Genomic DNA, 13779 nt, shown 5'->3' on the forward strand with positions numbered 1-13779 from the left:
GTAATTGACTTCTTTTTATTTCGTTATTGCACTTATATTAGTTGTTCAACCCATGGCCCACGAGACCCAGTAGATGGGAAGCCTTCCTTTAGGTTCTTATATATAGGTATCGTTTGGATTTGAAGATGAGTTGAGATAGATTGTGAATAGTAGTGAGATGAGTTATAAATAGTAGTAATTTTGTGAGTTAAAGTTAATGAATAATAATGAATAGTAATGAGATGAGTTGAAATGAATTGAAATGATTTGCAAATACAAGCTCGGCTATAGGAGCGGGGAGCGTACTGTTTACTTTGTCCAAAATCTTAATACAATTTTATTTCTATTTTATCATCTTCTTTTCTATTAGAGATTGCTCCCTCGAAGCGAGCTTTCTCAGTGCATTTTCATCGAGCATCTTCGGGTGTGCTATACACGCAACAGTCACACCCCGGCATGGAACCCGAGGACTCGCCGTCTCGCCCACTGATCGACGAGATCCACTCCAACGGCGACATCGAAGATGCGAGCCGCAGCAAGAGGCCAATTATAAGTAGCGGCGAGCAGCTCGACGTGGAAGCCTACGCAAGCCTCTACCAGGGGCGCACCAAGATCGTGCGCCTCCTTTTTATCGCGGACCACTGCGAGGGCAACCCGGGGATGCGGCTGGAGGCTCTCCGAATGGCCTACGAAGAGATCAAGAAGGGCGAGAATACCCAACTCTTTAGAGAAGTGATGCAGAAGATTGACAGCAAGATGGGACCCGACTATGTGATGGACTCCGCTTGGTCGGAGATGGTTGACCGCAGGGCCGAACAGAAGAAGGAGAAACTCGAGAACGAGCTCAATGCGTATAGGGTATAATTCCCCTTTATTTATATTTTTCTGTGCATACTTATTTTTCTTGATGCGTGTACTTGTTTGTGTTTGGATGTGCTATAATTGGAGATTGGCAGTTCCAGCAGGTTTTGTTTTTTTTGGTACTGAGTTTGATTAGTGTTGGTTGATTAGTATTCTATGCTGTAGACAGCTCAAGGATTGTGACATAGTTGAAATGCAATTGAATGAAAACGTGTAGTAATCCTCAACATCCTTTTTCTTTGTGTGTGATATATTTGGTGACTGATTTTCTTATACATTCTCTGTGGTAGTGCCTTTGGGTCATAATACGTTAATTTTTCTCAAAATCAATTCAATGCATTTCATAGTTTTTATTTCTTTGCAAAACAGCCTCAAAATTTAGATAATGTTGGTCTACAAAGCTCAGCAGCTTCCATTCCATGGTATTGTAGTTTTACTTTACCCTTCATCTTTTTTTTAAGCCTAGAAAGCAAAGCCATAATAGGACCCACTAAGCGCTTTGCTTGTACAAAAGTTTGGTTCTGTTGGGTTCTGTTGAACTGAGTGTACTTAGACCTTGTTTTTTGGCTTTACCTCATTTGAGATTCTAGAGTAGTTGACCTGTTTATCTTGAGATGCTAGATTAGTAATCTTATTTTTGGTTTTCCCTTCATTAATAATTTTATCTCGTGTTTCTGAATATTGTTGGTGATATTGATAATGTCTTGTCCTTTGATGTCTCTGCGGTCTCATTTTGAGCTTTATCTCCAGCAATGCTCGAGATAAAAATGCTGGCATTGAAAAACCAAGTTGACTAATTCAGCTTAGATTGATTTTGGATATTGACATTGAAGATGCCTAGATAATATAAGAAAAGACAGGCAGTGCTTCTGTGAACTAATCCAAATTTCAACCCAAAGTAGATGGTGCAGACAGTTAGATAACCAAATTACCGATATTTTGTAAATGGTTAAGTTCTGATTCAAAATGAGTCAGTTCTTTTCAAATATTAAGTAAATATCGTTAGATGCACATTGGACAATGAGGTCCAGATGTAGTATTTCATGTTGGGAAATCTATGGATATTAATGACTCTTCGTGGTAGCTTTTGGTAACCCTTCATTGCTAAAGTTCACATTCTCTCTATATGGGAGGTTGGTACCCATGGTATTCCTTTTTCCTGATCTTCATTCCTCCATTTAATTTCTGTGCAGACAAATTTGATCAAAGAAAGCATAAGAATGGGATACAATGATTTTGGAGATTTTTATTATGCTCACGGTGCACTTGGGGATGCTTTTAAAAGTTATGTACGAACTCGTGATTATTGTACTACATCAAAACATATCATCCATATGTGTATGAGTGCAATTCTGGTCAGCATTGAGATGGGTCAATTCACTCACGTGACAAGCTATGTGAGTAAAGCAGAACAATCGTCAGAGGCCCTTGACCCAATCACAGCCTCAAAACTACATTGTGCTGCAGGATTGGCTCATTTAGAGGCTAAAAAATACAAGCTCGCTGCTCGTAAGGTTGTTGGCTCATTTACTGTCTTGCTATTGACTTTCGTACTTATTATTCTTGAAGCTTTGAGCTTTAATAAAGAGCTTGCTGATATTGATAGCCTCGCTGTATTTTTATCTGTAACCTTGGCTTGAAAAATTCAATGATAATTGTTGCTGGTATCATGCTTTGATTGATTTCTTGGAACTCTCGGTTAATTTTTTTTTTAAAAAAGCAGTCTGAACTTCAGACTTGGCAGATTTGATGATGGTGACAATGACTTTCACAATCTGTGCTTGAGAACTATCGTGTCGATCTAAGCTAGGGGGTTTGGTGAAGAGAAATATCCTATAAAAGATGGTGGACAATCCATATATGAAGCTTTTGAGAACAAAATATGTATATAACAGAGTTATGGGGAAAATGATTTGGGCTTTGCATCATCAATAGTCTGTTAAAATCAAGCTGCACTTATAGTTTTCCTACCTGTATGAATGTTCTATACCCAATAAAAATTGTGGAATTTTTTAGTGCATGAAATTTGGCCCTGTTCAGAATTTTCTATTAACTCGTTGGTTTAGATGATGGGCATTCATTCGTTCTCTATATGGCCCTGTTTTAGCTCATATGGTAAAAATAAATGCAAAGTGGATTGGGGTAGGTCTGGATTCTAATCATGCCAATGGGAAAATTCAATGATATAAAAAAGTAAGAGAAAATTGTCATTCCTTCTTTAGTTTGAACTCAATTGCTCTGTCATTTTAGATGAAATGGTTTGTTCCTTTGCACTTTCTATCATATTGTTTTTTGTAACTTGAAAAATGTGTTCAAAATGATTGAGGTCACATATTATCTTTGTAAAGGATACTTACAATGAAACTTCTTCCAGTATTTATCTTCACTGGGACATTTATATCATCATTTGTTTACAGTTCTTGGAAGCAGGTCCTGAATTGGCAAGTCACTACAACGAAGTCATTGCACCACAAGATGTTGCAACATATGGCGGACTTAGTGCACTTGCAAGTTTTGACAGAACGGAGTTGAAGGTATTTATCCAGTTTCTTTTTTTTTTTTCTTTGTTTCTCACTAACATCATAATGAAAGCTTGAGAGCTGCTTCTGCTTTCATCTCGCAGCACAAAGTTATAGACAATGACAACTTCCGGAATTTCTTAGAGTTAGTACCTGAAGTAAGGGAGCTTATCAATGATTTCTACTCGAGGTATCGTAATACTTTTAGCCATATTAGACCCAAAGTAGAAAAGATTAGAACAAAGAGTATATAAGTATCAACCCAACCTATCTTGGACGGTCCCCATTACTTTGTGTATTTTTTTCAGGGGGCCTCATTTAACAGAATCATTTCCCTTGTTATTTCAGCCATTATGCATCGTGCCTGGATTACCTTGGAAATCTCAAAGCAAATCTGTTGCTTGACATCCATTTGCATGACCATGTTGAGTCATTGTATGATCAAATCCGTAACAAAGCCCTCATCCAGTACACACACCCATTTGTCTCAGTTGATTTGCGAATGATGGCTAATGCCTTCAAAACAAGCATTGCAGGGCTAGAGAAAGAACTTGAAACATTGATTACAGAGAACCAAATACAGGTTTGGTTTGGATTGTTGTCCATGAATTCTATGTTGGTCTTTACTAACGGCAAAGGTCTAAAAATTGAAATTTGTCTGTGGTGATGCAGCTTTACCTGTTCTTGCAATAAGTACAGTATACTTGTGATTTATATAAAGCCAATGTCAGCTGATTGAGTAGAATTAGCGTACATTTGGATGTTAAGTTGAGTTGAATTCTATATGAATAGTAATAAGTAAAGATGGTGGAGTGAGTTATCTGAGGCTCACCTAAGATGAGTTTAGATGTGTTTGGATGTTAAGATGAGTTTATATGTATTTATGGGAAGTTGAAAAAGGTCGTGGGTTCCACGTGTAAAAAGATGTTGAGTTGAAAAAGGTTGTGGGTCCCACATGTAAAGAGGTTTTGAGTTGAGCTGAGTTTATTGATTTAAGAGTTGGGTGTTTAGATATTAAAAGGGGTTTAAATCTAAACCGAACTCAGCTAAGCTAAGTGCAGTCAAGAAACCAAACGAGCTCTTAGACTATTTAAAGAGTTCCTGTCCCGATTTTGTGAAATCGATTCAGATTCAACCCTAATAAATATCAATCTTTTGAATCCTTTAGTTATCAAACATATCAGAAACCAATTCAAAACGCAACCCTGCTAGACATCAGTTATCTAATGCTTTACTAATCAAACATATCATTATTTTGCAGGCTCGAATTGACTCACACAATAAAATTTTGTATGCACGTCATGCAGATCAAAGAAATGCAACTTTCCAGCGAGTTTTACAGACAGGCAGTGAATTTGATCGGGATGTTCGGTCAATGCTGCTGAGAGCAAATCTTATTAAGCATGAATACAATCTTAGGGCATCAAGGAAACTTTGAATATCAATTTCAGCGGGGACAGTGGGTATGACCAAGCCTTTTCTCCTTTTGGTATTGATATGCAATTGTGCTTGGTCCTTTAGAATGGCAAAGTGGGTGTTCAGCATTCAAGGATACAAAATTTTATGCAACAATTACCAAATATAAATGATTAGTGTTCTGTATATGGCCGGATTTATCTCATTGGTTGCTGTCAATTCTTCATTTTCGCGTGGTTTCTTTTTCTCTGCCTTTGATTGGGATGTTTCCAGCTGTAAATGTGATAATCCTGATTCAACGTGCAAACTAAACCTGAAACCATTGAGGATCCAAAAGCTTACTGGTATTATTTCTGTATCTACAAACCCATCAACATTGGATACAATCTTAGACAAATGGGTCTTGAAAAAGTCGAGGAAAAAATTAAAATCATGCGAGCATTGGATGTTCTAGTTCCGTTCATTTTATTAAAAAAAGTAAAAGGAGTTTTGTTCATTTTATTTTATTCAATTACTAAGTTATATTTAATGGTCAAATCATTAGTTTCTAATAATTAGTTAGTTATGTAAAGATTATAAGGTTAAGGTTAGTTAGGTGTGTGTGTGTCTAAAAGATTGGATCGACAAACATTATTGATGATAAACCATAAAAGACTTTTTTTTTTAGCACAATAGTGGGTTTCTATTATATTTCATGACTTTGTTCACAAACTTCAACATAACAATTTTGAGTTCATACTTCACATAAATATACATACATACATATAATGTTTGTGTATATATATATATAATATATATACATACGCACACACAGGCATACCTATATGGACTTTATTTTCATAATAACTTATCCCATTAATAACATTTTCTCGTATTTTTTCCTTTTATTCCAAGATGTTCTCGGTGTTATCGGTGTTAATATTAAAGTAATATTATAAAATTAATAAATTGTCGTACTTTTTTTATAAATAGGAAATTATAAGAATTTGATTCGATCAACAACCTTATCTAAATTCTTATTAGAGCGTGATATTATTAAATGAGTTAATTTTAAGTCAAGTTATATAATTGTGATCAAAGTATTCATAAATATATTAGAAGCTGGTCTTAAACCTTAACCATTCATGTGAATTCATTCTTGCCTTGTCGTTAAACCCTTAAATTTGTGAATAAATCAAATCGTAGCAATTTGATTTAACTACTTCTAAATAAGAGACATATAACTTAAAATGTGCACTTGCAGAATATTTTGACTCTTTATGGGGCTGCATCAAGGCAATTATTAAATACGGAGAAAACATAGTTACTGTTTAGTTGGAATGTGGATGTGGGAGTAAGGAATGTCTTTAAGGAACTTTGGGGAGTTGATTCTATTCAAACTCATGACAGATACATTGGACTTCCCTCGTTTGTGGGCAAATCAAAACTAAATACTTTTTGGGAAGTTAAAGATAAGGTATAGGCAAAGTTACAAGGCTGGAAAGAAAAGCTTCTGTCACAGGCAGGTCATGAAATCTTGATCAAAGCAGTGGTTCAAGCCATCCTCACATATGCAATGAGTTGCTTCAAAATTCCAAAAGGCTTGTGTAGTGATTTGGAGGGACTAATTGCTCCTTTTTTGTGGGGACAAAGAGAGCAAAAGAGGAAGATTCATTAGATTAGCTGGAAACACTTATATAGTTTCAAATTTTTTGGTGGGATGGGTTTCTGAGACTTGTAAGCATTTAATTTGGATCTTTTAGCAAAACAAGGATGGCGTTTGCAAATTCATAATAACTCTCTGTTTTACCTGGTTTTCAAGGCAAAATACTTTTCACATAATGATTTTTTATCATCTGCTATTGCCTCTAATCCTTCTTATGTGTGGCATAGTATTTTTTAGTTTAGATTTGTTATTCAGGCTGGTCATCTATGGCGCATTACAAGTGGCGAACATGTGAAGATTTGGAGGAATAATTGGTTGCCGAGCTATCCAAACAAGAGAATTATCACTGCTTGTAATGGCATAGACGCTGATGCATGTGTTAGTGGTTTAATGGACTCTTCATTGCAGGGTAGATGGAAAACAGATCTAACACATTAGGTATTTCTTCCTTTTGAATCTATGGATATTCTTAAAATTCCATTATTCCCTCATTGGACTGTTGATAAAATGGTGTGGGGATGTATGCGAAATGACCAGTTCAGTGTGAGGTCAACCTATCATTTAGTGCTTCAGTTGAGGAGTGCTACTATTGCTGAAAGCAGTTCTCATGTAGGCTTGAATACTGTTTTTTGGAAGAATAATTGGCATTTGAATCTTCCTAATAAAGTTTAAAAAAAAAAATTGTGGAAATTATGTAATAATGGCTTACCCACAAAAAGTTAGTTGCATTATCGTCGAATAATAGACTCTGCTGTGTGTGATTTATGCCATGTATCTTTTGAAGATGTTTATCATATAATTTGCAAATTCCCTAGCAGTTCAAGTGTGTGGCGGAAATATTTTGAAAAACACTTACATCTCCTACAAACTTACTCTCGGTTTGACAGTTTGGTTGGGGCAATTATGGATCTTGACGATTCAAGTGCTATTTCTTGTTTTGCTATTGTTTATTGAAAAATTTGGAAATTTAGAAATTTAAAGGTTTTTCAGAAATTAGAAGGTACAGTTTGTGATGTTGTGAAAAGTTGCTTTTCCTATGTTGACTGCTTTTTGTTGGCTCGGCAATGCATGAAAGTGGTGCAGTTTCAAACTTTGTTGTGTTGGAAACCTCCACCAAGTGGGTAGCTGAAGTTAAACTTTAATGGAGCAATTTTTAGTCAGGACTTGATCTTGGAAGGAGAATCACTTATTGTAATTGAATCCATTCAATCAACAACTGTTTAAGAGTGTAGTTTGAGCCCTATTATTAGGGAGATTTAGTTATTGTTATTTTATTTCCAATCTTTTGATGTTTTAAATGTTGGACGACAAGAAAATGAGATGGCACATAAACTGGCCAGGCATGCAAGGGTGGTAGAGAATACGCTTCAATGGTGGTTTCATCCTCCAGATTTTATTCAAGCTAGCTTGGAAGTAGAAGTTGAAAGTTGCCTACGGGCTTAATGTATTTATTAAGTGTGTATGTATTCATGTACTGTGTTACGTTTTGTTTCTTCATAATGAATGAAGTATCATTTGATTCTCAAAAAAATAAATAAATAAATAAATTCCACCCAAAAATCTCTCTTTGGCATGTGAATGTTTGCTCCACTAGATCTTTAGAAAAATTACACCCTAGATCTTACAACTTTTTTATCATATCTTTTACGATAAGGAGAGATAGATACAACATATATATATATATATATATTATTACAATAAATACTTCTTTTTTATAGAGAGATACTTTATTGCTCATAAAAAAGGCTTACAACATCTCACTGAGTGCAATTGAACGAATACAACTAGGGATCTCTTCTAAGTCATACAAGTCTTTAATAAGATTAAGAGCATCTTTAGCTAGTTTCTGAGCTGCCATGTTAGCTTCTCTCTTGGTATGGAAAACATTCCAATCTCAGCACATATCTTGCATCTTTAATCAACAAACCTCCTTGACTCCATTCTGATTTTGGCTTCTTCAGATTGTTCACCATCTACAAAGCGTCTCTCTCAAGAGAAAATTTAGTAACACCCATTTCTCTATAGAATATAGCAGCTAACATCATGGCATAGGCTTCAGCAGTAAAGGAGTTGGCTTTTAAACTTCTTCTAGCTCTGAGTGTCCCAATAACCAGGCCTTTACAGTCTCTTAAGATAGCACCAATATCAATTTTTCCCTCTCCATCATCTATAGTTGCATCCCAATTAAGTTTGTAACTTCCTTCAGGAGGTCTCAACCATGAAGTAATACTAGCAGAGCTACTGTCTGAATTTGGTAATTGAGTTCCTTTTGTGCTCTTATAAGTCTGCAATTCCTCTCTGGCTCTACTGAAGATTGAGTTTGGATGACTAAACATTTCCCATGTATGAGTTCATTCCTTCTAGTCCAGATAAGTCATGCAATCATAGTAGCTTCCTCAAGTTCATCTTACTGCAAATTTTTAACTAGCTGGCCCCATATGCCTAGAAAAGTCATACTGTGGAAGGACATCTTTTGTATTTTTTCGCATCTTTAGCCCTAAACATCTTTTGCAGCTTCACAGCCCCATAAAACATGGCCTGGTGCTTCTGTGTCAGTCTTACAAACAAGGCATAATTTCCTCCACCACTTTCCTCGTCTGCAAGTTGGAGAGGATCGGTAGTGCTTCACGACATGCTCCCCAAATAAACATTCTCAAAGCATTAGGGACCTGAGGTTTCCATATGGTTTTCCTAACCTCAGCTTGTAGTCTTCCTGATGAGGGACTTCCTTCATTTCTGGTCAGTATTTTCCTATGTAAATGATAAGCGTTATTTACTGAAAACACCTCATTGTTTGTGCAACTCCAAACCAACTTATTTTCTCTACCACCAAGGCTAATTGGCTTAGTTTTGATAAGCTCTACTTCAATAATACTGCTTGTGAACAATATGGATCCAACAATAAATATATTAGAGCCCAAGTATTATTCTTATCTTATTCTAAATTATAATGAATATTTAAAAAATTTCTCCAAAATCTTAATAGAGAGGATACTTAAAATTTGATTTAGAAAATAATTTCATTTTAAATCTTTTTAGACATGAAATCTATGATATTAATAATTGAATAGTGTAGAAAGTGCCAACTAGCAAGTTGCAGATTGCAAACTTTATGCCAACTTTCATTTCCATTGCTTTGTCTAAGAACAACAATCCTCTCTCTCTCTCTGTTTTTTTAGTCCAAATTTTTTTTTTCCACACAATAGAGATTCTGCAGTTCAGCCATTCTGTTCTCCTCTGCATTTCTCTCTGCAGTTCAGGATCTTTGCAGGTTAGTGAAGGAGAAGTGTCCCAATGTTTTCTTTTTTATGCCAACTCATGTTTGGGTGGTGAGATGAGAATTTTATGTTTTGTTTGAAAGTTTAAAATATTATGTTTTAATATTATTATTGTTTTGAGATTTGAAAAAGTTGAATTGTTTATTATATTTTGTATGAGGATTTGAAAAATGTGTAATGATGAGATGAGATGAGAATTTTGTGTTTTGTCTTATGCCCCTAACTGGTTGCAACGCCAATTAGAAAGAGTGGCTGGTTAGTGATGTTATGGCAACAGGAAGTTCAATTAGAAATTTGAAACTTTTTCCAAAGGCATATAAATGCAAGGGTGAGTGAAGGGAGTGTGAATTCAAAGTGGCTGCTTACGAGGTTCTATGGACACCCAGAAACTAGTAAGAGATGGGAGTCGTGGGAGTTACTTGTTTCCTTCAAGCTAGTAGCAAAGTGTGGTTGGTGTGTTCTTGGTGATTTTAATGAGATTGCGTCACAAGATAGAAACAGGGGAGGTGTCAAAGAGCAAAAGCTCAGATGGAGGCTTTTAGGGAAGCTTTATCTCAAAGTCACTTATTAGATGTAGGTTGGACAGGGGAAAATTTTACTTGAAGTAATAATCATACGGATGCATCTTTTACTAAGGAAAGACTTGATAGGGTGGTAGCGAATGTCCATTGGTCTGAAATGTATGGTGAAGTGAGAGTGGAGGGATTGGTAACAAGAACTTTTGACCATAAGCCAATAATTTTTCAATTTAGTACATTAGTTGATAAATTATGCTTAAGGCAGAAAAAATTTAAATATAAGGTGAGCTGGGCACTAGAGGATGATTGTGGATAGATTGTTGGAAATATGTGGCATGGGATATCATAGGATCTTGATGCTATAAGTGTAGTGGTGTTTGGTTTGAATAGGTGTCGAGAAGGGCTAACAAAATGGAGTAAGGCAAGATATAGAAGCAGGAATCAAGATCTGGTAAAGCAAACTAAAGTGCTTAAGAATTTAGAAGAAACTAAGGATGTAAGAAACTGGGATGAAATTAATAGATTAAGGAAAGAAATTAATGTTATGTTAGAACAAGAAAATTGGAAGTGGACACAAAGGGCAAAAAGACACTGGTATCAGTTGGGGGATTGCAATACAAAATATTTTCATGCTTGTACAAACCAGAGAAGAAGGAGAAACTTGATCAAGTTCATCTCAATACAAATGGGAGAGAATTGACATATCCAAATGAGATAGGAAGGGCTTTCCTTAAACACTTTGAAGCTATTTTCACTTCTAACAATCCAATAATTGTAGATATGGAGGATTGTCTTCAAGCAGTCCACATAAAGGTTACAAATAAAATAAATGAAGAGCTCTACAAGGAAATTTCTATAGTTGAAGTGGAAATAGCTTTGAAGCAGATGTCTCCCCTAAAATCTCCTAGTCCAGATGGGTTTGGTGCTAGCTTCTTACAAGATCATTGGAGCATTGTGGGCACTGAGGTTTGCAAGGCTGTAATTGAGTTTTGTAATAACACTTCTGCGCATGCTAATTTGAATTACACATACATAGTTTTGATTCCAAAAGTAAATACTCCTTTGTCTGTTAATGAGTATAGGCCTATAAGCTTATATAATGTGTTGTATAAAATTATTTTCAAAGTATTAGCAAATAGGCTGAAGAAAGTTTTGCTTGAGATTATATCAAATACCCAAAGTGCTTTTATACCAGAGAGATTAATTACATATAACATTATGGTAGCTTATGAGGTTTTGCATACCATGAAATCAAGACAAAAGGGAGCTATGGGAAGTATGGCTTTGAAGCTAGATATGTCCAAAGCATATGATAGGATTGAGTGGTGTTATTTGGAAGCTATGATGGTGAAGATGGATTTTCATGAGAAGTGGATTAATGTGATTATGAGATGTGTTAGATCAGTTTCTTATTTAGTTTTGGTAAATAGTAAGCCTAGTGAAAGATTCTATCCACATAGAGGACTCCGACAAGGAGACCCACTATCTCCTTATTTATTTATTCTCTGTGCAGAAGGACTGAGTTCTCTATTATAGCTAGCAGAAAGTAGAAGGGAGATTAAAGGGGTGGCAATGGCAAGAGGAGGGCCTCAAGTTAATCAGTTATTGTTTGTAGATGACTGTCATATTTTGTAGAGCAAATAATTCTGATTGGCGAAAAATTCAGTCCATTTGACAGCTATAGGAAAGATCCTCTAGTCAAGCTCTAAATGGGCAAAAAACTTCCATTTTCTTTAGTCCTAACACAACAGAAAGTTTCAAGAGGTGGGTAAGGGAAGAGTTTGGTGGGGTGGTTTGTGGAACTTATGAAAAGTATTTGGGCCTCCCTGCAATGTTGGAAAATCAAAATACAACACTTTTAGAGGGATTAAGGAAAGAATTTAGAGTAAAATTCAGAGTTGAAATAATAATTTTTTTTATCATAAGTAGGAAAGGAAGTGCTCATTAAAGCAGTATTGCACACTATCCCAACATACAAAACTACCAAGAAAGTTGTGTAGAGAGGTAACAACTTTGATAGCAAGATTTTGGTGGGGTACAAAGCAGAAGGAAAAAGGCATTCATTGGAGTAGTTGGAGTAAATTGGGGTCCTCAAAACAAAGTGGAGGCCTTGGGTTTAGAAATATTGAAGATTTTAACATGACATCGCTTGCAAAACAGTGCTGGAGGTTTTTACATAAGCCTAGCACACTGGTAGCTAGAGTGTATAAGGCAAAATATTTTAGATATGCTCACATAATGGAATCTAGGTTGGGACAACAATCATCATTGATCTCGAGAAGTATATGGAATGCACTTGGATTGCTGAAAGAAGGTTTGATCTGGAGAGTTGGGAATGGAAACAGGATAAAAATATAGGGTGAAAAATGGGTTCCAAGACCATCTTCACTTGCTATCCAATCTCCAGTTAAGATTATGAATCCTGATGCACATGTGGACAAGCTGATTGCACAAGAAACAAAGACATGGAATCAGAAGATAATTGCTGCAGTTTTCAACCTTGAGGATGCTCAACTTATTTGCTCATTGCCATTGAGTAAATTGGGAAGGGGAGGATAGATTGATTTGGAATTGCACTAAAGATGGAGCTTTTAGTGTGAAGAGTGCAAACCATTTGGCTCAAAGCATGAAGAAGAAGAAGAAGAAGAGAGAGAGAACGAGGGAAAACTTCTAGGAACCAGGAATTGGAAGAACTCTGGAAGAATCTATGGAACTTCAATGTGTCTCCTGCAGTGAAGTTCTTTTTGTAGAAAGCTGGAAATAATATACTACCCACAAGATCAAATCTATATAGTCGAAAGGTAATTGATTCACCATACTGTAGTATTTGCACGAGGGAAGTAGAAACTATGATGCATACATTATGGACATGTCCAGCTGCAAGAAATGTATGGGCAGAGAGAGGAAGTTTAGTCCACAAGATGGCCAATCATGGAGAAGATTTCATGGAGCTTTGGAGAAATTTGTTCAGTGCAAGATGGAACAACTGGAGGAGACAATTGCAATTACGAAAGGTATTTGGTTTAGAAGAAATAGATTCTTGTTTGAAGATTCATTCTTAAGTCCTAATAGAGTGATGGGGGCTGCATTGAGTTCTTTGGAGGATATCAAAGAAGCTAAAGAGGCTCAGTTACTGAAACAAATGGATGGAAGTAGTTCTGAGAGGGGGCAGTGATGGCTTATACCAACAGAAGGTGTATATAAAGCTAATTCCAATGCAACTATGAAGTGTAAGGAGAATAAGATAGGTATTGGGGTTATAATTGGAGATAGCAGAGGAAAGGTTATGGCATTAGTGTGTGAGCAACAAACTGGAGTATGTCAACCTGATGTAGCTGAATGTTTGGCTCTTTGGAAGGCTGTCGAATTGTGTTTAGAGCTGGGTTTCTCAAAAGTATTGTTTGAAAGGGATGCACTCTTAGTGATAAATGCAATACACCGAGATGGGACTAACATGGCTCATTATAAACAGATAGTGGAAGATATCAAAGTGGTTCTTAGATCCAAAAAGGAGTGGTCTACTAAATTTGTTCACAAAGAATGTAATGAAGTGGCTCATTGTC

General features: G+C 36.0%; 1 protein-coding gene across 1 annotated transcript; it reads left to right on the plus strand.

Annotated features, from left to right (window-relative positions):
- Positions 1 to 292: 292 nt before the first annotated feature.
- Positions 293 to 5016, plus strand: LOC121246063 (COP9 signalosome complex subunit 1-like). Its single transcript, XM_041144045.1, has 6 exons — positions 293 to 837; positions 2034 to 2354; positions 3258 to 3374; positions 3464 to 3549; positions 3708 to 3942; positions 4621 to 5016. The coding sequence occupies exons 1-6, from the start codon at positions 436 to 438 to the stop codon at positions 4795 to 4797; spliced, it is 1338 nt and encodes a 445-aa protein (XP_040999979.1). The 5' UTR covers positions 293 to 435; the 3' UTR covers positions 4798 to 5016.
- Positions 5017 to 13779: the final 8763 nt, after the last annotated feature.

Source organism: Juglans microcarpa x Juglans regia, chromosome 1S (genome assembly GCF_004785595.1).
Source record: "Juglans microcarpa x Juglans regia isolate MS1-56 chromosome 1S, Jm3101_v1.0, whole genome shotgun sequence".
In the NCBI taxonomy this organism is placed as follows: domain Eukaryota; kingdom Viridiplantae; phylum Streptophyta; class Magnoliopsida; order Fagales; family Juglandaceae; genus Juglans; species Juglans microcarpa x Juglans regia.

What these genes read in the sequence shown, in the direction of transcription:
- LOC121246063 (XM_041144045.1), top strand. Translation starts at nt 436, where the DNA reads ATGGAACCCGAGGACTCGCCGTCTCGCCCACTGATCGACGAGATCCAC. An exon ending in TTGACAGAACGGAGTTGAAG is followed by an intron (nt 3,375 to 3,463) that starts GTATTTATCCAG and finishes TTCATCTCGCAG; the next exon opens with CACAAAGTTATAGACAATGA. An exon ending in TTACAGAGAACCAAATACAG is followed by an intron (nt 3,943 to 4,620) that starts GTTTGGTTTGGA and finishes ATTATTTTGCAG; the next exon opens with GCTCGAATTGACTCACACAA.